The 25,442-nt window shown below is 45.8% G+C and overlaps 1 protein-coding gene across 3 annotated transcripts; it reads right to left on the bottom strand.

Annotated features, from left to right (window-relative positions):
- Nucleotides 1–78: 78 nt before the first annotated feature.
- KMT5A (lysine methyltransferase 5A) lies at nt 79–16,879 on the bottom strand. 3 transcript variants are annotated; one of them, XM_032958401.2, is made up of 7 exons: nt 16,502–16,879; nt 14,750–14,924; nt 10,787–11,072; nt 10,121–10,211; nt 9,071–9,130; nt 8,163–8,353; nt 79–7,693 (listed from the first exon to the last, which is right to left on the bottom strand). In XM_032958401.2, the coding sequence occupies exons 1-7, from the start codon at nt 16,796–16,798 to the stop codon at nt 7,468–7,470; spliced, it is 1,326 nt and encodes a 441-aa protein (XP_032814292.2). In that variant the 5' UTR covers nt 16,799–16,879; the 3' UTR covers nt 79–7,467. The 3 variants fall into 3 exon arrangements, with proteins under 3 accessions (XP_032814292.2, XP_032814293.2, XP_075924520.1); XM_032958402.2 differs by having other exon boundaries at nt 79–7,707; nt 16,502–16,875; XM_076068405.1 differs by having other exon boundaries at nt 79–7,707; nt 10,121–10,208; nt 16,502–16,872.
- Nucleotides 16,880–25,442: the final 8,563 nt, after the last annotated feature.

Below are 25,442 nucleotides of genomic sequence, written 5' to 3'. Positions count from 1 at the left end.
ATAATTGATGGCACAATCTGGGAGGGGGAGGGATAAAAAAAAATGCTCAAACAAAACGAACAAAATCTCACCAGCCACTTAAAAATATCAAAGACCACATTTATTATCAAACGTGCGGAAACAACACCCAGCTTCGTATCTCGATCCCATCTGGTCTCTTAAGCACAGGCAGACGGTCAGACACGCGCTGTGATCATTTAGTCACAAGTTACTCAACCTCAGCAGGCAAATGTGGGCCAGAGCACCAATGAATACATGAGCAGAGCGGCCATAATGAAGCCGCGACTCCCCACGGTTGTGACGATGCCGTCAGTGCAGGGGGTTTTGTCCCTAAATCCAGTCCGCGCGTCACCAACAGCAGCAGGACAGCGCCACCGTTCTTCAGGCGTACCAAATCTTCCCCGTTATAATGCAAAGTTACGGGCTAACACGCGTGGCGCAGAGCGCGCCGATTTAAATTCAGTTGTCGACCTCTGAACGTCATGTGGAGACCACGCAATGCGTGCACAAGGTTTCTAAGTTTAAATCAAGAGCTGGTGGTGGTGACGTGGCGTCGAGATAGCGCGTTCAGTCGCCTGTTGCATAGGTTCACAGTTGCAATCCAGCGGACGCCCTGGTGATTGTTATTGCGTGTAATAAAAAATAATATAAGCGCCGTCCGCTTCACCGTGCGCGTTAACGACTCCGTGACGTCACTCGCAAGTGTCGACCAGCCATTGTGTGCTGACGTCAGTCCAAATTTGCAACGACAAAATAAGACCGCAAATTACTCAATTAGGATTATACATAAGCAATCATCTCCCCTCTCCTACTGCGAAAACTTGGCAGGACCCTCCTGAACAAGAGTCACGAGAGGCCTTCCTGGGTAAACAAGCGTGATACTAATAATAAGAGCTATGCACTGTGGGACATGTACACACACACAAAATCTCTATTTTTATGTGAATCGGAATTCTCTACACGTGGGACACAAGATCTCACGCACGCAACCTCGATCTCCACTTTGCATCCGCGGCACTCTACATCACTTGGGATTTGTTTACCAATGATCACGCACGTGTAACGTGGTGTAATGAGCGAAACGCTAAAGTTTGTTGTGAGTTTTGAAAATCCTGGCACAGTTGAAGTCTAACCCTGACCTCTGACTTATCCCTGCCCCCACCACCACCACCAGTTGCGAAAGCGATTGACCGCACACTCGGGTAGCGAGTTCAACTGCTGGTCAGTGATCAAATCAAGGCACCATCATCGTCCCTTCGAAGGTCAATAAAATGCGTGGCACTACTTTGCGAAAACTGGTGTTCTCTGTCCTTTGAATAAACTCACCAAAAGCATGTGGAATTCCAAAGCATAAATAATCACCTCGTGTGTATATGTAGTACAACGTCGCATATCCGACGACCAATTAACCGCACACACCCAGTGCAGTGTTTTATTGTCAATAGATGTTAAGATACCAGACCTCTTCACACGCAGTTATGTGTATATATTCTTAATCTCGCATACATTCGCGTCCTGCTAAACAACAGCGAATTAATTTTCCACGTTTAAAATAGGTTGCGTTTTATTTTATCACAGTAGCCTATTCGCGCACGGTGCAACTGTCATTTCGTATGGATGTTCACATACAAGACCCTTTCACATATCGGCCGATACCTCAATGCCCACGAATCAGAAATGCGAGGCTGTACTGCATCACGTAGACGAAATAGCATTAAAGAAACCCAGCTTTCAAGAACTAGCTTGCAATTGTTTTAAATGTCGCATCTATGTTGTAATAATACAAATTACTGATAAACATGTATGTGTGGACTTCTTTCGCACCGTACGTAGCCAACCGTGCTAATCGGAGGTGCGGAAGGACAATACATTAAAAAAAAGCAGTTAAAGAAATACGTTTTCTATTTAGAAATGAGTTTTCAATGTAGGTAAAGCCACAGTCCTGCATTTGCTTGGTCACACAAATGCTGGCAGAAGGGCCCCCACGAGAAGACACCAGAGAACCTCCTCTAGAAGGTTCTATATTGGCCTACTCTTCCACACTGGCCAGACGTCTTGGAAGAAATCTGAGTACTCACGCTTTATCCCACCACATGACTATCTGATTGGCATGGTTGGCTACGTACGGTGCGAAAGAAGTTCAACATACATAAAAAGATACCGTATAGCCTTAACGGACTGTTGGGGCAAGTGCTGTTAACGAGCACCTATGAAGGGTGGATGGCCAGCACCACGCTCGTCCACCTTTGTCTCCCCAGTGACGCTGTTTACACGCCGCATTAGGTACTCATTTGACGCAAAGTCGACCTAGGGGAAGCCCAAAACCGGTTCAGATGATCGTCACTGGCGGTGGCCGTGAGCAGCAATCAAACTCGGGTCGCCAGGTTCGGAGCGTAGCGCGCTAACCGCTACACTTCCGCTCCCCATTCATACATACATACATCTGTGGAGTATGCCTTTATATCACATGGTGGACAGAGGCAGTGGGGGCCATTTCAGAAACTGCCCCATTGTTTCTGCCGCCGCGCCTGAAGATCGAACCAGTGACCTCTGAATTGCAAGTTAGCACACGAGCCATTACACCATGGCAGAATCCAACAAAACAATGCATCAAGTTGTTAACCAGGTTATGTGAAATACAAATAGGATTGCTAATATCCGTTTTTGTACATTGATAGCATGACTGATACATCCCAAAACTTGATTATCGGTTTACCAACCATCACCAACCAAGTGATCATTGTGAAGTATGGTCAAACAAGCCCCAAGAGGACCGACACGCAGTGAGGGTAAGGCCTTTATCCAGCAGTGGATTGAGAGGAATTTGTTTAACATTTATTATGTAATCGGAATGAGTTATGGATAGCACATTGTGGAAATCCGATTTGTTCCATTTTAAAATGTCGGATCCTTTAGAATTTCCACGTAATTGTTTAGCACAAAAGTGACATAACATAGGTAACATCATACTCTCGAAGCCGCATATTGGTTTCGGATAATACATTTCATATCATGGTTGTATTTGTCTTATTAATAAGACAAGAGAGCACACAGACAACCAAGCGCTTCGGAACTGACTGCGGGGACCCAAAGTTCGCCCAACAATCACCTCCAATGTTAACTGAAGGCTAAAGCGTATTCAATCATCCGATCATCATAAACCTTTGGAATCTGCAATCGATTCTATAACAACGCTTTAAAATACGTCTCAAAATAAAATACGCCTTTTCCCCCACATCAGTCTCTCCACGTGACAAAAAACAACTTTTACACACCCCGTCGGCCACACGGCCTTCCGGGAGTACATCGTATCAGCAGCATTGGTTCAATACAAGCAAACTCTGGGCCGGTTTCAACATTGCAGCATCTCACCAGCAGTGAGGCTTGCTGGAACGCTGGTAAACTGCCATATGTTCAGTCGCAAACACTATCAGAGTTTGCTTGGAATGAACCAACGCTGCTGATCTAATGAATGCTGTGCAGCCGGTCGGGTTGTTTACGAAACACGTTTATTTGTTTACTTGAAGAGCAATGAGAAAGTTAGGGTAATTTTAGTAATTCATTCATCGCCACAACGACGCTGAAAGAGTATTATATATAATCAAAGCACGTTTGGGAAGTTAAATCTTCATTTAGATCAAACAAACGAACTTCCTGGCAAGTGTCGTGGGTACACCGATGGTCTGGACTCACACGTACGACCAAAACCACGCATGATTATCGAATATTATAATTACCAAGACTATAATAAAAGATGCAGCCCTAAAAGTACTTGCTCACAACACTGCTGGCAGAAGCCTTCGCGAGAGGGAGCTCCGCCTACCCTACACGTTGGCCAGACGTCTTCGAAGAGATAACTGTACCCACAATTTACCCCACCACACAGGACACCTACTGATTTGACTGTGGTGTACCCACTTATACTACTGGGCGGACAGCACAGATAAGGTTGGGGGGGATTTATTTAGAATACATTCACAATTATTTCAACTGCTGCACCGGGAGATCGAATCAAACCATCCGCCTCTGGATTGCAAGTCTGGTGTGTCAACCATTTAGACTGCGACAGCACGATAGTGACATCGCAATCATTCACAAACTGTCAATGGGCAGAGTGGTGGTGTAGCGCAGCGCACCGCACCACCAACCTGGGCACCTGGGTTTAGATTCACAATCACGGCTACCATTGGCGGAGTTATATTTTAATTGGCGGTTCTGTCCTCACCAACCCCCTTTACTAAAAGCACGGACCAGCATGGAGAGATATGACCAAATTACCACTTGAATTATGCGGAATAGAGACGCTTTCATCGAGCAGTGGATTGACAGAGGGCTGCACTCTTATACGTTTGTCTGTAGAGAATTCCCCCTACCCCTGCAGCCACCAGAGGGTTTAAAAACATTGCTGCAACATTCACACCTGATCGCAAGCTTTAAAAATCGCAAACTTTAGAAATCGTAAGAAAAACGTGGTGGCTTCAAAAACGCAAAATCCCATAACTTATCGCAGAGTTCAGGTAGTTGAAACTGGAACGTTAGCAAACACAGCCACTTTCCACCAACACGTCCGAGCAGAGCCTGGTTCAGGTTATTTTCCACTGTTTCCCCAAAGCCGAGCTGGAAACCAAACCGTGATTATCCGTCAAGACAACATCTGGCTGTCGGCCAAGCAGGAACAGGGGCTCATGCCGCGTTCGTTGCATGCAACATCGACGCGTCATAAACCCGCACGCACCTCGACTCCACTGCGTGTGGCGTCATCGGCACGGATAGCATTTTATGCAGTGGGGGGGGGAGGGGAACCAGTCACACCAGCCAGGCTGACTCGATACAACTCCGGCGTGGCTCGGATCGTGCAGTGGAAAATACCTTGTCGGTATAAATGTACGTTCGAGAAAATGAAGCGATAAGCAAAACTACCGATTCCACTACCCTTGGGAGTTCAGAGAAAAAGCACCTCCCCACCCCCTGCAGCCCCCAACCCCCCTTGCTTGAAGGGGTTGTGAGAATGGGGGCTAAGGGGTATATTGTGAACTCCCGACCCCCCAGCCATATTAAAGACAATTTTTGGACCTTCTACTTGGAAACCACGTTTCCTCAAGACACAAGCTGCCGCCATCCAGCTACGGAGTTTCCGTGCCCGTTCTTGTCAAATCGAGCTGGGCTGCCACTTCGGACCTGGGTACAAATTGTCAGTACCAATATCGCTTCATGGGCTGCCCCGAATTCCCAAAACCTCAGAATCAAGGCTGTTGGAGCCCGAGCATAAATGCATCCCCAATTCATATGATAACGCCTTCAAAACGTGGAAATTCATGGAAATGTCACTTTTAAGAGCGCAATTTTCCCCATAATTGTACATCCATTGTGCTAAATGGCATGTAATGAGACGAAGAATTCCATTGGGGATTACTCGCAGAGCATCCCTTCGTGTTGAGAACTACCTCCGAGATCCCTTCAAGCGGCATCCAGTCCACGCAGAGTACACAAAAACCTTCGTTATAGCCATAAACTGTTGTAACGAGCGCTGCTAGCGAGCACCTAGTAAGGATCGTATGGCACTTTAGGCGGTATGGCTAACGACACGCCCAGCCACCTTTGTTTCCCCAGTGGCCAACACCAGACAGCACCTTTCCCACTCAATCCGTAGAAGAGTGCATGATTCGCCTGACAGTGAAACTGATACAATAAGAATCTCTATTAGACTGGAGGAATCTAATGAGCTATGAAGCTTTTTTCACAGATGTCCAGTAATGTGTATACTGTATATTAATACGAGTGCCGGACCAAATTTATGTAGCGGTTTGTTGCACAAACATTGGTGACCGATCAGTGACCATTTATGCTACAATTTTTCGTAACCAACTCGAGTCGACTTGAGTTTGGCCGTCCGTGCAACCCGGGCATCATCGCGTTTATTAAACAATATTGCGTCGCAATCTTCAAGTGACCCAGAGGCTGGGGGGGGGGGGGAGTCAAAATCACGCAAACGTGCCCGTCACTCACAGCTGAGCACATCTGCTGTTAAGACACATCCGAGTGTGATGGGGTCAACGTGTGTGCAGGTGCGGCCTAGTAGAGTGGTGGCGCAGTGATTAGCACGCCGTGATCCCAACCCGGAGACCTATGTTCGTTTCCTGCTCACAGCCAACATGTATGTTGAACGTCTTTCACACCATACGCGAGACCGTGCTAATCAAAGATCAATGACGAACATCTGAACCGGTCATGGGACTACCCTAGATCGACTCAGCCTTTGTACGATTGCCTTGTGCAATGTGTAAAGATCAGCACCGAGGAGAGGAAGGTGGCCGAGTGGTGTTAGCAACCCACCCCCTGGTGTGCTGTTCTGGCCTTAATAGGTGTTGTAAATATCACTTGCCCCAACAGTCTGCTAAGGCGAAACGGGAGATCTTGGTCTTCATGGTATAGTGTGGACAGGTGGTAACATCTGCCAGTCATCTCAGTCAACCCCTACATAACCTCCTGCCAGCAAGTTTTCGACACTACACGTGATAGCCTCAATGTGCACATAGCATGGCACAAGCACCGTGGAGATGTCGCCGTCCTTTCGTGAAGAATGGCATCTGTTGCTGCTGTTGCGAAGTACACATGTGATGTGTAGTTGACTGTGTATCTTGCCAACAATGCATATGCGACCGTGGTGTGCACTGTGTGTGTTGTTCGTGTGAGATGTGTTATGTTCAACAGCAAGTTTTTTTCATGTAAATTCATTGTGCGTTTAATATCCACAGAAACGTACACTTACACTCAATCATCCATTCACTGGCCTCACCCACGAACCCACCCTTCCACACACCTGCTAGTCCATGAGACAAGGGTGAGCATGAATTGCCCTCACTTGTGGCCACTCCCATTTACCCTATTGCTCCCTTGCTCACTTCAACTGATTTACATGCTCACTCTCACTTGCCCCACTACTTACTGACCCAATCACTCATCCACCAACTCACTAATCCATCTACCCACCCACCCACTTACCTACTCATCCACACAACCCACTCATCCACCCCTACCACACGCACCCATTCACTTATCCACCCACTGTTACCCAGTCACCTGTCCAATCAACTACCCACTCTCCCCCTGCGAGCTCTTGAGCCAAGGGTGAGCCCTGAGGTTGTGGGATCAAACCCATGACCTCCTGTATGCAAGGCGCTGACTCACCACTGACTCACCTGTTCACTCTCCCTCGAATCCACCCACCAACCCACTAACTTCCCGCCGCTAGGTCTTCAACCAAAAGCGAGCGTTGCACACTCACTCGCCAGTCACTCACTCGCTCACTCTCCCCCTCCCACACCCCCCCACCACTAGCTCTTTAACCACAGGCGAGCACTGAGCATTCACTCACTTGCTCACACTCATCCATCCACAAACCCTGTCACTCACCCGTTCACTCTTCCCCTCCCATCCATCCAATCACATCCCCCACCCCGCTAGCTCTTAAGCCAGGGGTGAGCGTTGAGCGCCTCGCGGCTGCGATCGCCATAGTCGTACATGAGCTCCTCGCCCAGGCCGATGTTCCGCGCCGCCACCAGGATGAGGCGGGGCACGCCGCCGCGACCCCTCTCCGGGCTGCCCCCCTCCCCGCAGCAAACCAGGTGTAGCTTGGTCCTGCAGTTGCCCATCTTGCTGTGGTTCAAGAGGCGGCCCAGGCGGCCAGACTCGGCTGTGGCGTCGACACTAACGACAAGTTACAAACAATAATGACGAGCTTTGCATTCCTACGGGACTTGCGTAACTGCCTCCGCAACTCCAAGTGCCTTCCGCCACATCTCATCTCAAAACTATGAACTATTTTTATTTCACCCGGTAAGGTCCACTGAGCTATATAGCTTTTTCAGAAGCGACCTGGCCACATGTGATAGCTCAACAAAGTGGCTTATGATCGTGTGGGAATTTATAACAGCCAAATACTCTAAACGCAAGTTGGATTCTAAATGTGGAGGGAAAAACAGGAGGACCCGGAGAAACTCCTCACGACCACAGGGAAAGAAACATGCAAACTCCAAATATACAGGCATCGTCAGGGTAGGGATAGAACCCACAATCTCCTGTATACCAGGCGCGGCGAGATGTTGAACAATTAAAGGGCACGCCCCAAGCAATAACTGGGACCCCACGCACTCCGCACTCACCAGTAGGTCTTGTTGAGGTAGCAGAAGTAATACATGTAGCAGCCCTTATCGGGGTCCCGGGCATAGTTCACTTCACGCGTCTTTGCTTCAGTCAGCCCGATGAGTTCCCCCGAGTACTCGACCACAAAGTCTCCCCGTCCAAACGAGCGGGTGGCGAAAACGCCACGGCCCTTACCCAGCACCTCCCGCACCTGATCACGCACGCAGAGACAGATAACCGTTTTCCACTGGCACCATCGTAGCAGAGACAGCGTGGTGGGAAGGGGGGTAAAGGGGGGCCCCCCTCACATTACAGGTGGTTTTCCATTGGCCATTTACAGAGCCGGAACCAAACTGATTCACTGACCTCATCTGAATCTGCTTAGGGGCCATGCAGCGCCAGAGCGAGGGGCTATCTATGCATTAATTGCGAGTAACGTCAGTTAGTTTGCCGCAAATATGCAGCAATGTGTGTCATATTCAGAAGGGTCTGCAATCGTTTGCCGCGTTTTATCAGTGGAAAAATAAAAACAAGATTCCCCCCAAAGACAAAGATCCCCCATACAGCCTTAAGAGACTTTTGGGGCAAAGCCTGCATAGCCCGCAAGGGGGTGGGTGGCCAGCACCATGCCCAGCAGCCTTTGCGTCCCGAATGGCGGTATACACATCACACCAGGTACTCATTGGAGGTCGAGTCAACCGAGGGGAGGCCCAGGACTCGTTCAGATATTTGTCACTGGTGTAGGCCATGAGCAGTAATCGAACTTGGGTCGCAGGTTCGTAGCGCAGCCTGATAAACACGACATTACCACTCCCCACCCAAACAGACACACAGATGCACGTATACACAAGCATGCACAAACAATGACAAAGATTCCCGATATAGCCATCGAGGCTGTTGGAACAAGTACTCTTAAGTCGGCACTCACCTCCAGGCCTTCCTCTTTTCCACACAGAATCGCGTCGTCAATTTGATTTTGCTCCTCCGTCTGTAAAATTACAAACGCAATGAAATGAATGATGCAGATCAAACAAAGACACTACAAACGAGACAGAGCTTAAGGGATAGACAATGCAAACTTGATTAAATAAATGGAAAAAAATGGTAAAAACAAAACAATTTAAATGTATAAATGAGGCAGAATAGATGAGGCAGGCAATACAAGAAAAAAAATGAGACAATACAAATTAGAGAGCACAAGAACAAGCAAACACGGGCAATACAAATGAGAGGAAACGAACACATGAGACCGATAACACAAAATATACCATCCCATCTTGTGTCAAAAGTAAAGCGGTCCCCGTTCAAGAGCCATGCACTTGGTTTAAAAGTCATATATGAACCACACCTGACCCATGATCCATATCTATTTATTATGCCCATTACCCACGAAGGACTTGCCCAGTCTCCAAACTATTTTTCAGGAGAGTCCTGCCAAGTTTTTTGCAGGAGGTGGTCGATATATTTTGGGTATTTCGGTAAAGCCACGGAAATAGAAAAACAATAATAAAAAATAAAAATATCATTTGTGATATTCTACGTGGCTTTACCGAAAGACCAAAAGAATATTAATTTCTGCAGTCACGAAAGCTTTAAGTCAATGTCTGATATGTATAATAAAAATAGATTTGCAAGTTTATTTATTTTAAAATTTTGATAATTTTGACGATGACGCTGGCACACAATCGGAGATTGCACCTCCGATTAGCACAGTTGGCTATGTATGGTCTGAAAGAAGTTGAACATACATAGAGACAAATACATTACTCATTTATTGAATGATACACACAAACTAAGAGACACAGGATCACACAGACCCAGAGTAACAGAGACCCAAAGGCTCAAATTCACTGGGACTCGCATACATCACCAAAGATACCTACAGACTAGGGAGGAGAACCAAACTTTTCGTGTTCTACTGATTCACACGTCTCCAGACTCGCACAGAGCTATATAGGGAGGAGAGAGAGAAAGGCACCTGCAGCTGGGACTTGCACCGTCGTAGGCTTCGCCGCACAGGAAAGTAGTCTGTGACCTTGCGATTGTGAGCGAGCACAGCATCCTGCCTGCTTGCACACACCAACACGCATGTGCATTTACGAACTGTGCAAATTGCGTGGTGTGCACATGGGAAGCAGTGGCGTAGTATCCCTGTGGGTTTCTGCAGAAGTCTGTGGGGGCTCTGCAGAAGTCTGTGGGGGCTCTGCAGAAGTCTGTGGGGGCTCTGCAGAAGTCTGTGGGGGCTCTGCAGAAGTCTGTGGGGGCTCTGCAGAAGTCTGTGGGGGCTCTGCAGAAGTCTGTGGGGCTCTGTGGTGGTGTGGGGATCTCTATTTGGGGTGTACATGTCAATCTTCTAAGACAGTAAACTGATGACACTTCCTTCTGTCCCGTCACATCTTGGAAACCCTACTAACACTGATTAAGTTACACAAATTCTGATTAAATCAATACACCTCTTTCAAGATATCAGGCCAACATGGAAGAGTAGACCAAATAGCATCATTCAAGTGGCTCTCTAGAGCACACTCTAGTGGAGGGCCATCTTTCATCAGTGGTGCAAGCAAGCAATTTCAGGGCTGAACCTTTACCTTTTACGTTGTAAATTATCACAGGTCTCAGGGCAGCACCCCGGGGGCCCCCTTACCTCTTCGCCCTGTTTCTCCGCCTCCCTCCCACGTTATTCCGCGGGAGAGAGTTCCCTGCTGCTGCTGCAGTAGCAAGCGGCGACGTCATCGTTGGCGAGCCAATAGTAGCTGTAGCAGCAGCGGCTGGCGACCCCACTGTCGTGTAAGACCGGATAGTGAAGGGCAGGCCATTCCCCACTGGCGAAGAAGGTGACTTGACGGTGGTGGCGGAGGCGGAGGCCTGGGGTGACCGCAGTGTGGAGGAAACAAGCAGCGGCGCAGTCCGCGGCTTGCCGCTGCCCTTACCTGCACGGGTATGACACGAAGACAAAACATCCCCCGTATCGTCTTTAAACAGACTGTCGGGGCAAGTGATGTTGGCAAACACGTATTAATGCCGATGTGGTGAGAGAGCGACAGTGGCGAGATGTTAACTAGCTCACCTGGTATACAGGAAAGTGTGGGTTCGATCCTGACCCTGAGACTCCTGTATATTTGGAGTTTACATGTTCCTCCCATGGTCATCTGGATTTTTCTCCAGGTCCTCCTGGATTTTGCCTCCAGATTTAGAATCAACATGCGTTCAGAGAATTTGGCTGCTATACGATTCCAAATAAGTCACTTCGGTGAGCTATCATTTGTGGCCAGGTCACTTTTGAAAAATTGGCTATATAGCTCAGTGAGCCTTACTTGGTAAAATAAAAATAGTTTAGTTTCAGTTTTGGTGTACACACACTGTGCCAGTTGCTCATATGAGGCTGCATAAGTGCGACACACAACCACCTTCAATAACTGCCATAGGTATATATGCAGTGACATGTGTTTTCCAGTTGTCCCTCCGACAAACTCTGGTTAAAACTTGACTTAAAGCTTTCGTGACTGCAGGAATTCATATTCTTTGGGTCTTTCAGTAAAGTCACGTAGATAGGTACAAATTAATAAAATAATGAATATAAAATAAACAAAAAAACTACGACGCTTCGATCACAACACAAGCGATCGTCATCAGGAGGAAAGCTGCTGAATGCAGACTGTTTTATAGGTTTAAAATGGGTGTAAGTCATTGGGTCATGTAGTCCTAGGGTCATGATCCAGGGTTATGGCCCGAGGCCTACACCCATTTGAAACCTATAAAAGTCTGCATTCAGCAGCTTTCCCCCTCTTTCCTCTTGATGACGATCGACCTATCTCAATTTTGTCCCCGTTGATGAAAATTTAAGAAAAATTATTGAACTGCCAAATTAGCAGTTTCCTGTCCACCAACAATCTACTACATCTAAAACAATCTAAAACAATCTGCATTCCGAAAAAAATACAGCACCACATCTGCTGCGTTAGACTCTCTGAATCACATTTACAGTAGCCTTGATAATAAGCAGTACTGTGCCTGTCTTTTTCTTGACCTGTCCAAAGCTTTTGATACAGTAGACCACAACACCCTGCTTAGTAAACTAAGTTACCTCGGTTTTTCAGAAAACACAGTAAACTGGTTACAAAATTACCTCTTTTCTCGCACCCAAACTGTATTCACAGATGGTTGGAGGTCAAACAGTGTTAAGATAACAAAAAGGGTTCCACAGGGTTCCATCCTCGGCCCCCTTTTGTTCTCTCTTTATGTCAATGACTTGGGCACTGACCTGGATCATTCCAGGGTAAATCTTTTTGCAGATGACACGATACTGATTACTGCTGGCCGCTCTCCGGATGACGTGATTGCTAAGCCACAGGGTGATTTCAACAAACTACATCAGCTAGTTGCTGTTAAATTAGTCCTGAATACCTCCAAAACCAAGGTGCTATGCTTCTCATCAGAACTAAAGCTGGAAGTTATTTTTCCCCAATTACATTCCTTAAATAATTATCAAATAGAGCAAGTCAAGATCTTATAAGTATCTTGGGGTCATCCTGGATTCAAAACTGAATTTTGAAGATCACATTGATTATATTGGGAAAAAGACAAAAATAAAAATTGGTTTTCTGTATTGACACAAGCACTGTTTCCCCCCAATATTCCGTTTGGAATTGATAAAAGCTACCATACTGCCTCTACTTGACTACTGTGACATCGTGTATAACTCATCCCCAAGTACTGTACTGAAGAAGCTTGATTCCATCTATCACTCGGCCTTAAGCTTTACATTGAACTGCCCATACAGGACTCACCACTGTGATCTCTACATTGGGTCAAACTTAACATCTCTTAATGTTCGACGGCTTGTGCACCAGATCTTATTTATTCACGATGTACTTAAAAAATAATCCACAGACTACATGCTGGATCTCCTCTCTGTTTCAAAGAACAAATTTGACCTCAGGTCTTCGCTCATTTACCAGCTTCACATTCCCTATTGCCGTACAAAAACTGGAGGAAGGGCCTTTGCTATTGATGCCCCCAGGGTCTGGAATGCTATTGCCAATAAACTGCAACTTGAATCGCTACCAATGAGATCTTCTCTCAAAACTGCTCTAGAGGAGTTGTACACCCCTAGCTGCCACTGCTATTCATTGGCGTAAAATAAAATAAAATGTTTTGCTCTGGATGACGCTTCAAAGCATTATCTGTATTTTGATTTAGCGTGCTGATCTTAAAGGTGCATTGGAAAATTTGATACTCCAACTGATGCTTCTGTTGTTGTGGAGTAACTCATGGAGCCAGCTATGGCTCTAGGGTTTGGTGTTACATGTTATTTATGTAGTTTAATATAAAAAAAAATTCGGTCACAGTCCCTATGATCACTGTTACATTGCAATTATGGCTTTATTTTTTGGTGATTAGGAAAAGTTTTTTGGTTTGGACATGTTTGTTTTGTTGTAGTACAAAGTTAGGCTGATGGCCTTAATCTAAGTTTTCTTGTGGTTGTTGTTATTGGATTTGCATCCCACTGGGATTTTTGCACACAGCGTTGGTGTATGGTGCTTTTTCAGGAATATTTTGCCTTTTTTATTCATGGATTTTCTGTTTGCACAGTCACATAGTCACTTTAAGATATTTTCTTGTTCATGTTTTTGTTTATTGTGGTTGCACCCGATTCAAGAGCCGAATGGCTCACAGGGCTATACCAAATAAACTGAAAACTGAAATTGTGTTGTGATCGAAACGTCGTAGTTTGTTTATTTTATATTTACTATTTTTATTAATTTGTACCTATCTATGCGACTTTACCGAAAGACCCAAAGAATATAAACTCTGGTGTTTAGCGAACTTGATGTACGCGACTTCTGTTTTGCCCATGTGTATCTTGATCCCAAATTTGCAACCCTCTGAATTAAGTTATTCATCATTTGCTCTTGTGCATTTCCAATGGTTCTTACAATAACTGTATCATCAGCATAAAGGTTTTACATTTTTTAATGTCATTCTAAATGCACCAATGGAAAGCGACCTCCTGACACTATATCGATTGTGGGATTATTTTGTCTTCCCATACTTAACCAAGCTGGTCAGTGTGGGTTAATGAATGGGGGAGGGGGGGGGGGTCCCAGGACTTGGGTTCTGCATTCACCAGCCCCACTTTTCTGGCCTAAGTCGGTATAATATAGACTGACTAAACACTTCCTTCTATGGGGGGTTTAGCACGTTTTCATTACATTAGTAATACATTAATATTTTTAAACGCTCTCACCGGTTCATATCCATATTTTTTGTCTGTCCATTCTGCGGTTCTTAAGATCAAAATCCATTGGAGGCAATTTGAGGACAATTGTCAATGGCAATGCCACAGAATTTCTCATTGTTACTGCCACAACATGAACCTACCCTATTGCAGCTCCTCGCAGTGGGCACCTGGGATGGCAATTTCCAATCAGATCACAGAGGTCATGTGACTCAATTCTTAAAGAAATGCACAGGTGAAACACGTCCCGGAGAACATCCACCGGCAAAGAAGGAGCGATGAAATCTGTTAATGTACTGGGAAGTTGGGTGGATTGTTACATGCAGCAATGTATACACCAAGATTGACAATGACAATCAAGGTCCTTACCACTGTGCGGACGGGTCCCTCTCCTTGGAGCGCCTCCCATCTTAACGGGCGACACATGGGACACGGGAGAAACGATTGCCGCTCCTCCTCCAGCCACGTTCCCCTCCTCCTGAAGCGGAGAGCGCTGGTGCGAGGTGCGGGACGACGGGCACCAGCAGGGCAATCGCTCGTTTTCCTTGTACCAGTGAAGGGGAAGAGGCGGAGGGGGCAGATAGACTCAGAATGAGAATATTTGTGTATACTGGCGGAATCTGATGAGCTACAAAACTCATTTTTACAGATGTGCAGTAGGGGCCGGTCAGAACGTTACAACAATACAAAAGCACGATAGGAGGGCAAAGTATAGGAAGTGTAAACAAATCACTTAAATAATACGTACAGATAAAGCAATGTTGTTTTTATCTTACCAGGGAAAATGCCCCTTAAGCTATCAGCTTATTTTTTAGCGACCTGGTCAAAAATTATAGCTCAACAAAGTGGCTTATAATATGGAGATGTATAGCACATACTCGTGTGCAAGCGCACGAGCAATGTTCAGCTTTGGTTCCATCTCATCAATTCACTAGCGATATGATTCATCATTACAATTCGATTCAATAACTTCTTTTTTTTCCACTCCAAATGTAGTGGCCTCTAATGGATGCGCAAGTGACGTGAAACCAATAACATACAACGTATACGCACCGAAAAAAACCCACCGATTCTGGTACACACGCAAAATTAGATGCACGTTTGCAATGGTGCAGACTAGGAATGTATTGCCCATGCTACTGCTGGCAGACGGACCTCTGCAGACGGAGCGTAAGACCCTTCTAAAGAGTATATGGCCTACTTTTCCATGCTGGCCACAGCTTGGAAGAGGCGAGGGCTTATACTTTACCCCCCTCCGCTGATCGGCTAAATGTGGGCATACCCATTTCAGAAACTCCTTGCACGCAAACTGATCTTATCGCTCAATCTCCACGGACGAAGTCCTCTTCGGCTGTCAATCACCCGACTCGTCAAAACTCACTTTTGTATCGTCAATGTCAATAATTATAAAAAAAACAATTCACATACATGTCAGTCCACTACTGGATTAAGGTGTGCTCAGCCGTGTCGGTCATGCGAGTGCGCCAATTGCGTTAACGATTATTACGGTACAATTTTCTCCGTAATATAAGACTCACGTTCTTCCCTGTACAGTATTATAATCCAGTACTGTAGGCATAAGTGGGCTATTAGATTTGCTTAACTTTATGACGTGTCCTCACGTTTGAGAAGTGCCTTGTATGTTTCTGTAACCTTTCCGAAACGCGTTACAATGCAGAGAATAGGGCAATTATGACTAGAGTATTGACGCGGACGGTCGCGAATGGTTATTATGATGGTGCTCATGACGGTAGCTATAATTATCATTCTAATGCTGCTATGATGGCGATTACTAAAGATCGATTGTTTGGATGCCGCTGATGTCATCATAACACCGCTGCTTCCGTTGACGATGATTATGCTACTAACTCAAGTACTGTACTCTGATGACTCCTTTACGGAAACCATACTGATGACGCTGCTGTTGACGAGGATAACGCCGATGCTACTCGTGCCGGTGATAATGAATATGCGTTATAACGACTACCACAATGGGTATTGTTATAACCACACCACCACCGTTCCCCGAACGCTTGAAGAAGCCAATTCATCCCCTCGCCACCATCCTCAAAGCCAATTCTCTCGCCTCCAATCCCATCCAACCGCCACCATCATCATCACCTGAGCCCGTCCGTGTGGTCGTCCCGGTACGACCGCCGAACCATTGTCGCCTAGCGCCCCGCCGGCCAAGGCACGCCCTGCTGGGCAGCGTTCGCAGGCTTCGACTCGGTTAGGCCTCTCCGGCAGCCGGGGAGCCGCGATGGGTGAACTTGGCGGCGGCGGCGACGCGACGAGAGGAGGATCGACGGCGGTAGGTGTGGCCGCCGAGCCGCTGCGGTTCCCCCTGTCTCCTCTGTCTCGTCTGCTGCCGCTGTTCCTGCTGTTGCTGTTGCCATCACCTCGGCCATTGTCACACATGTTCGAACGGCACGGCTACTGCCGCACTGCGCATGCGCGAGTATTGACCACGCCTCCTTTTATTCCACGCCCCCCTGGAAAAGTTGCTCGCGGTCATCCCCACGTGATCAGCAGCTCAACCAATAGGCGGCCACTATTTGTGTTTGAAACGTCAGCGTTTAACGGTTTTCCCTCACGAAACGTCAACGCCCCCGTGGGACACGTGACGTGCCGTTTGACCAATCGAGATCTTCCCATGAGAAGATCCATGTATCGTTGTTCAATAACTAATTAGAACGTTGAACAGGGTTTTTGGGTTAGATCACGTAAATATATAAACGTGTCGTTAAACCCGCCACCATCCGACACAGCCAATTAGTAGGGGTTTGTCACGTAACCAGAACATGCCAATTCGTTACTAGCACAGCAGTGTGTTGTGGAGCAATACCACAACATTTACAATGTGATATTCTTTGGGTCTCTCGGTAAAGTCACGTGGATAGGTGCAGGTCATAACTGCTGTAATGTTTCCATTTTTAACACTCTCTGAAGCTCACCAGATTTTTAACTCCTCACACAACCTTCTCCAATCATTCTGCCTGCAACCGCCGGGGAGAGAGCTAAGGCGTGGAGCCCCGCTCTATCCACTGCTGGCCTAGACTACTACTTCTATAGCTTTCTCTATCCACTGCTGGCCTAGACTACTAGCTATAGCTTGCTCTATCCACTGCTGGCCTAGACTAACTCTAGTACACCATCTCTATAGGATGCTCTATCCACTGCTGGCCTACACTACCACTAGTACACCAGGGACGTGCGGTCAAGGGAGGCAGAGCCTCACCTGTCATACTCCAATGAAAATATCTGTTACGAAAAGTAAAAAGAAAAAGAAGAATCAAATAAAATAAATATTAAGATTTTCCACTGATCTGTGTTATAAATGTCATTTCTGTACGATTCCTATCATTTTTATAGTCAAAATCGCCAAAATTGCGGAGCACCGCTGCAAATACAGGAAGAGACGAGAGGTGAGGCAGCGACGAGCTCAGCCTCCCCTCTGATTGCGCAACCCCTCAGTAACTGGATAAGCGCGTGCCTGTTACTATCTCTCTGTATGTCACCAATGTAATTTTTGTAGACCCCTTCATTTCATGTCATCGCCTTCCATACTCCAGGTAACTTATTTCACGTATGTGTATAAAGATATTTAGGCTCGCTGGTCTCGTCATGAAACTGCAATGAAAAAGCACCAGGGGAGGCAGCTATCACATCTGTGCTGATCTTTAAAGGTGCATTTTTTTTTATACTCCTACTGATGCTCTTGCTGTTGTGAAGTGACTCATGCAGCCAGCGATGGCTACAGAGTTTGGTGGTACATGTTGTTTATGTCGTTTATTGTGAAATTTCGGTCACAGTTCCTATGATCACTGTAACATTGCTTTTATGGCTTTATTTAGGTGATTTCGAAAACGTTTTTTTTGTTTGGCCATGTTTGTTGTAGTACGGAGTTAAACTGATGGCTTTGATCTAAGTTGTCTTGTGGTTGTTGTTGTTGTTTGACTTGCATCCCACTGGGATTTTTGCACAGCGTTGGTGTACGGTGCTTTTTCTGGAAGATTTTGCTGTTTTTTCCTGGATTTTTCTGTTTGCACATAGTCACTTTCAGATGTTTGTTGTTCATGTTTTTGTTTGTTGCGGTTGCACCCGATTCAAGAGCCGAATAGCTCACAGGTCTATACCAAATAAATGAAACTGAAACATCTGCCACACTGAGGGGTACGTGTCTAACACGCCCCCCTCAGTGAGGACATGCCCCTCAGTGAGGCCACGCTCGCCTCAGTGTGTGAATCTGGCTCTGACACGAGTAAGTGCCTCCCCAGCCATTGACCTCACCGCACGTCACTGTGGTACGCCACGCCTTTAGCTTGCTCTATCCACTGCTGGCCTAGACTACCACTAGTCACCATGCCTATTGCATGCGCTACCCACTGCTAGGTTAGACTTCCTCGAGTACACCATCTCTATAGCATACTTTATCCACTGCTAGCCTAGACTAACTCTAGTACACCATGCCTATTGCCTGCGCTAGCCACTGCTGGCCTAGGCTCCATCTCTATAGCTTTTGCTCTATCATGGCCTAGACTCCATCTCTATAGTATGCTCTATCCACTCGTGGCCTTCACTCTTGTGCCCACCCATTCCGTTCTCTATAGGATGGTCTATCCACTGCTGACCTAGACTCTTGTGCCCCACCCACTCCGTTTTGACACTTGGGCTACGCCCACTTTTAAACCTTTATAAACAGTTGCATTTAGAGGCTTACCCCCCCCCCCCCCCTTTCTCTCCGCCTGATGACGGCCGCTTGTGTTTTGATCGAAACGTCGTCGTTTTTTGTTTATTTTTTTATTAATTTGAACTTATCTACGTGACTTTGCAGTCAGGAAAGCTTTAAGTCAAGATTTACAATTGTGAGTACAACGTTTCGCCAGTAATTACAACTAGCTTCATCAGGCAACAGCCAGATTTGTGGAAAAATCATCCTGTTTCGTTCCTTATATAGAGGGGTAGATGTGATGGGGGGTGGGATTATTGAATCCATATAAATGACGATGGGTATCCATTGCCTGTTGGGTTGTTTGTATGGTAATCAATGTACATGATGCATGTGCATTATGCAAGCATCACAACACAGAGCATTTACTGAAAGAAAAGACACAATGATGCCTATCTGAATGTAGAGTCATACCATCACCCAGTACAGAAATTCTCCCATCAAGACGCTCATACGTCTGGCTAAGAAAGTGTCAGATGGTGATAGTCCTAGAAGTTAAATTAAACGTGTGTAGCGTCGTGAAATACGTGGTGCGCACTGTTAACCGAAAGCAACCAAAGGCAAACAGATGCGCATGTGCAACGTTAGGTTTGCACCAACAAACTGGCAGTAATTAAGGGGAGCAACCGGGTGCAACCGAGGTCGAGCAGGTGCACGTGCTGCGACCGGAGGTTGCTGTTGATGGGCCAACTGGTGTCAGCCTGGCGAGAGCTAAAGGGACACACGGGGAGGTCTCGGATAATTAGTGGGGTGATATAAGGGTGTGTGCGTGAGTGGAGAGGTTGTTGCCGGGAACGGAGAGTGAAGATATCTCGCCGCTGCCGCTCCAGCCGTCAACGGGACCTGAACCCTCGCACGTCGCCAGGCGGGTGTTGGCTGATCCCCCCGCCCGGGACAGATGGGTGAGCGGGTCTGAGGGAGCGTAGGCGAGGGCATCGGTGGAAGTGTAGAGTTGCTGTGTGCGAAGACGCTGTGTGCGGAATCGCGGAGTACGAAGCTGCTGTCTGCGGAGTCGCTGGGAGCAAAGCTGCTAAGTGCAGGCTAAGTGAGGTACAGAATAGATAGGAACGGGGAGAAGTTGAGTATACGTGACCGTACAGATAGTTATAGGTGTGCCTACAACTGGTGCAAGAATAGGTGATTAAAGTGTAAGCAGGTAACCTGTTTCAAAGTGTCGGTGTGAATTATTTTTGAAGACACTACACATGTAAAATACTTGTGCAAACTATTAATTCAACTTTTCTTATTTCTGGGTGGTATTGAGCTTCATCTTGGCCCAAATGTAAAGAACTAGTATTAGATTTTTCTAGCAGAAAAGATGTGGGTGTTCTACATGTCAACATCAAAGGGCTTGTGACTAAATTAAGTCAACTAAAACTAGAAGTGGCAAAACTTGACCCGGACATTTTTTGCCTTACAGAAACATTTCTCACTCCTGCCGTCAATGACTTGCAGATTACGATTGACAACTACAACCTTTTTCGGCTTGACCGAGGATCTAAAGGAGGTGGAATTGCCATCTATGTTCGTAATACTATTGCATGTTCACCAGCTCACTCCTTGTTTAAAAAATGTTGCTTTGAAGGTTTAGCTCTCAGAATAACTCTCCCAAATAATCAACAGATATTGGTAGTGTGCTGCTATAGACCGCCTAGTGGGAAGGATGTTGAAGCTGTATCTGCACTGAGAGAGCTTTTTGAGGGCCTCCCAAAAGGTGAAATTGTTTTAGTGGGTGATCTAAATTGGAATTGGCTAAACCCGCCAGCCGTGGCCACAATGTTTACAGATTAATTTAACCTGATCAATTAAATTTCGATTTGAAGCTTTCGTGACTGCAAGGATTCATCTTCTTTGGTTCTTTCGGTAAAGTCACGTAGAATGAGAATAAAATAATAAAATAACAATACAATTCTCACGACGTTTCGGCCACAACGCAAGCGGCCGTCTTCAGGTGAAAGGTACAGAACTGTCGGGTCGACAAACCTACACATCCACAGAGGCAACTAGTAATTTAGCATTGAAATAGCTAAGGGATTAGCTTGTGCAAATAGCTGAGGGATTAGCTTGTGAATGGTCGTGGAAATGGCTATGTTAAAGTCAAAACCTACACATCCACAGAGGCAACAATAATTTAGCATTGAAATAGCTAAGGGATTAGCTTGTGACTGGTCACAGGAATGGCTATGTTAAAGTCAAAACCTACACATCAACAGAGGCAACTAGTAATTTAGCATTGAAATAGCTAAGGGATTAGCTTGTGCAAATAGCTGAGGGATTAGCTTGTGAATGGTCGCGGAAATGGCTATGTTAAAGTCAAAACCTACACATCCACAGAGGCAACTAGTAATTTAGCATTGAAATAGCTAAGGGATTAACTTGTGACTGGTCACAGGAATGGCTATGTTAAAGTCAAAACCTACACATCCACAGAGGCAACTAGTAATTTAGCATTGAAATAGCTAAGGGATTAGCTTGTGCAAATAGCTGAGGGATTAGCTTGTGACTGGTCACGGAAATGGCTATGTTAACGTCAAAACCTACACATCCACAGAGGCAACTAGTAATTTAGCATTGAAATAGCTAAGGGATTAGCTTGTGACTGGTCACAGAAATAGATGTTAAAGTCAAAGCCTACACATCCACAGAGGCACCTCGTACATGGACGCCAAAGGGGGCTGCAACAACTCAACTGTCATACAGTAAAGCGATGTGAAAAACCTAATTCTAAATTACATCAATATAAAAAAATGTACTCAATATATTCTTCAATAAGCTGATCAATTAACATTAACTGGGTATACACTACACTATATAATGAATATCATATAGTAAACCAATAAAAACTAAAATATAAATTACCTCAATGTTATATCACAATGTTATATGGTGAAAAAACGGGTGGATTCTTTCCTTCCACTTCAGCACCATGGACAGCCACGTTCAGACGGACGAGTCCATCCATGGTTGGAGTGGAGGAGGAAGGAGGGGAGAAACAGCTGCGAGGCGCTGTTATACTCCATGTTATAAACCATACCATTAACTGTGGTGTGAGAGGTATTAAGAGTCAGTGCCAGCGAAAGAGCTGCGGTCTGAAGGTCCTCGTAAAATACAATTAATTAAGAACCGAAATAGTTTAAAACATCTTTCCAATGGTTACTAAGCCAGAATACATCTTCTCGGTTGAAATTGTCTCTGTGTTTGTATATGTGGATGAACTCATGAACGAATCTCTCATGGTAGCCGGTTGGTTTGCAAAGAACCTCTGTCTTGGATAAGTCAAAGTCATGTTAACCCACTGGATTACACCAGTAATCTGCCACGGCAGAGGAGTTCGTTCTACCGAGTTTCAAGTCTGCTTTATGTTCGCGGATGCTGTCCGAGATCTGTCGTTTGGTTTCTCCAATGTAGCTACTACCACAGAGGCACTTTAGTTTATAAACGCCCGGGTACTGTATGTCTGGAACAGCATCTTTTACAGATGGAACCAGATCACGGATTTTACATACTGTGTTGAATCGGACCTGGATCTTGTGTTTATTCAGGATTTTGGATATCTTTTTAGTGACCCCTGCAATGTAGGGTAAGGTGATGGTTTTGAGTGGCTCCACAAGAGGATCCTTCTTCCTGACTGGAGTAATGGCTTTGCGGATTGTGTAGTCGGAGTAACCATTAGCTCTGAGAGCCTGGTGTACGTGCTTGAGTTCACTTGTAATGTGTTCCTGGTCGGAAATGCATTGACTTGACCGAAAGAACCAAAGAAGATGAATCCTTGCAGTCACGAAAGCTTCAAATCGAAATTTAACCGCCGCTACGGGGAAGGATTTCACACAACCTTAAGATCATTCAATAGACTCCGGGACAAGAAAGCTCAACTAATCGAGTCTCTCACCTTTCTGAAGAGATGCCGCGACTCTAAGGTAATACCAACCGCATTTACACTAACCTCTGCTGCTGCTGTAACTTCTCTCAATGCAAAACGAATTCTAGCTAGAACTAGCTTTGCTCTTATCTCGGAAAACATCAGACTTACACGCACCGAACTAGATCAGTTAGACAAGACACTCTACAAATCACACTTAACATTGACAGCAACAATGTCTACATCGGATTGGGAACATGTAGACAATATGACTACCTCTTCGGCTGCCACTATATCGACTAAATGTAGGGACAATTTGATTTACAAATTCAATCACTTCTCCAACAAAAAATCGGATCCACACACCGAAAAGATAGACGTCAACAAAGTCGTAATTAATCGCAGTAACAGTTCCATTTCTGATGGCCTGAAATCCGTTTTAGCTAAAGTTCTAAACTTTGCCGTCACACCGAGACACATACCAGTTAATGATATCATTGCCCATGTCGACGTTGCACTCAAGGGCTTGAGTCACATCTCTGCAGACGTAGCAAGATCAGAAATCGCTGCAACCCTCAAAAACGCTAAGATGCCACCTAGCAACATCAGCAAAGATAAACGCTTTGAATTATCTCAATTAAAAAAGAGAGATGATATTGTCGTCCTCTCAGCCGACAAGGGCAATGCCACTGTCATCATGGACAAAACAGAATATAACAACAAAATTCAAGAACTACTGAACGATGGCAGCTATACAAAAATAAAAAGAGATCCCACCAACAGCCTGGTTACCAAAACCAACAAAATCATCTCTGATTCAACAGCATTAATTGATCAGACCAAACAGTTCTCGTTGAAACCCTCTGCTGCCAGACCACCAAGATTATATGGCCTCCCAAAGAAACACAAAGAAGATACACCCCTTCGTTCCATCGTCTCTACTATCAACTCCCCCACCTATAAACTGGCACGTTTTCTTGCTGATATACTACGACCTTTCACTGGAAAAACCACCTCTGCGGTACTAAATTCCACTCACCTGGTATCGACAATCAAAGGCATTTCCCTGTCCCCAGACGACCTGCTTGTCAGTTTTGATGTGGTGTCCTTGTTCACCAAAGTTCCGGTACCTGACACCATCGCTATCATTGAAGACCTGGTTCATCAAGGACTGCACACTGATGTACCCCCCCCTGGTGAGACATTGCTTAACCAACACATACTTCACCTGGAATGGAACTTTCTACAAACAAACTGAGGCCACCCCAATGGGCTCCCCCCATCTCCGGTTGTAGCCAACGTATTCATGGAAAAATTCGAAACTGACGCCATCCAGACTGCCACTCTACGCCCGACCTTATGGAAGAGGTACGTGGATGACACTTTTGTCATCTGGCCACATGGCCAGCCTCCTCTTGACCAATTCCGCGACCACATCAATTCCATACACCCAGCCAACAGATTTACCATGGAGGTCGAAAAAGATGGCAAACTACCCTTTTTGGATATCTTAATTAAAAGGAGACCTGATGGTTCAATGAGCCACTCTGTCTAGAGGAAAGCTACCCATACAGATGCTTACTTGAAACCGGATTCCCACCACCATCCATCCCAGAAGAACTCACTCATCAAGACTCTATACCATAGAGCCCAATGCATTTCCGACCAGGAACACATTACCAGTGAACTCAAGCACGTACACCAGGCTCTCAGAGCTAAAGGTTGCTCCGACTACACAATCCGCAAAGCCATCACTCCAGTCAGGAAGAAGGATCCTCTTGTGGAGCCACTCAAAACCAACACCTTACCCTACATTGCAGGGGTCACTAAAAAGATCACCAAAATCCTGAATAAATACAAGATCCAGGTCCGATTCAACACAGTACCTAAAATCCGTGATCTGGTTCCATCTGTAAAAGATGCTGTTCCAGGCATACAGTACCCGGGCGTTTATAAACTAAAGTGCCTCTTTGGTAGTAGCTATATTGGAGAAACCAAACAACATATCTCGGACCGCATCCGCGAACATAAAGCAGACTTAAAACACGGTAGAACGGAATCCTCTGCCGTGGCAGATCACTGTTATAATTCAGTGGGTTCACATGACATTGACTTCTCCAAGACAGAGGTTCTTTGCAAACCAACCGGCTACCATGAGAGATTCGTTCATGAGGCCATCCACATATACAAACACAGAGACGATTTCAAACGAGAAAATGGATTCTGGCTTAGTAACCATTGGAAAGATGTTTTAAACCATTTCGGTTCTTAATTAATTGTATTTTACGAGGACCTTCAGACCGCAGCTCTTTTGCTGGCACTGACTCTTAATACCTTTGACACCACGGTTAATGGTATGGTTTATAACATGGAGTATAACAGCGCCTGGCAGCTGTTTCTCCCCTCCTTCCTCCTCCGCTCCAACCATGGATGGACTCGTCCGTCTGAACGTAGCTGTCCGTGGTGCTGCAGTG

Source organism: Petromyzon marinus, chromosome 21 (assembly GCF_048934315.1).
Source record: "Petromyzon marinus isolate PM22_M1 ecotype Great Lakes invasive population chromosome 21, UKy_Petmar_22M1.pri1.0, whole genome shotgun sequence".
In the NCBI taxonomy this organism is placed as follows: domain Eukaryota; kingdom Metazoa; phylum Chordata; class Hyperoartia; order Petromyzontiformes; family Petromyzontidae; genus Petromyzon; species Petromyzon marinus.
This window is presented reverse-complemented; position numbering and strand designations above follow the sequence as displayed.

What these genes read in the sequence shown, in the direction of transcription:
- KMT5A (XM_032958402.2), bottom strand. Translation starts at nt 16,798, where the DNA reads ATGTGTGACAATGGCCGAGGTGATGGCAACAGCAACAGCAGGAACAGC. An exon ending in GGTGCAAGTCCCAGCTGCAG is followed by an intron (nt 9,131 to 10,120) that starts GTGCCTTTCTCT and finishes GTAATTTTACAG; the next exon opens with ACGGAGGAGCAAAATCAAAT. An exon ending in TACCTCAACAAGACCTACTG is followed by an intron (nt 7,708 to 8,162) that starts GTGAGTGCGGAG and finishes ACTTGTCGTTAG; the next exon opens with TGTCGACGCCACAGCCGAGT.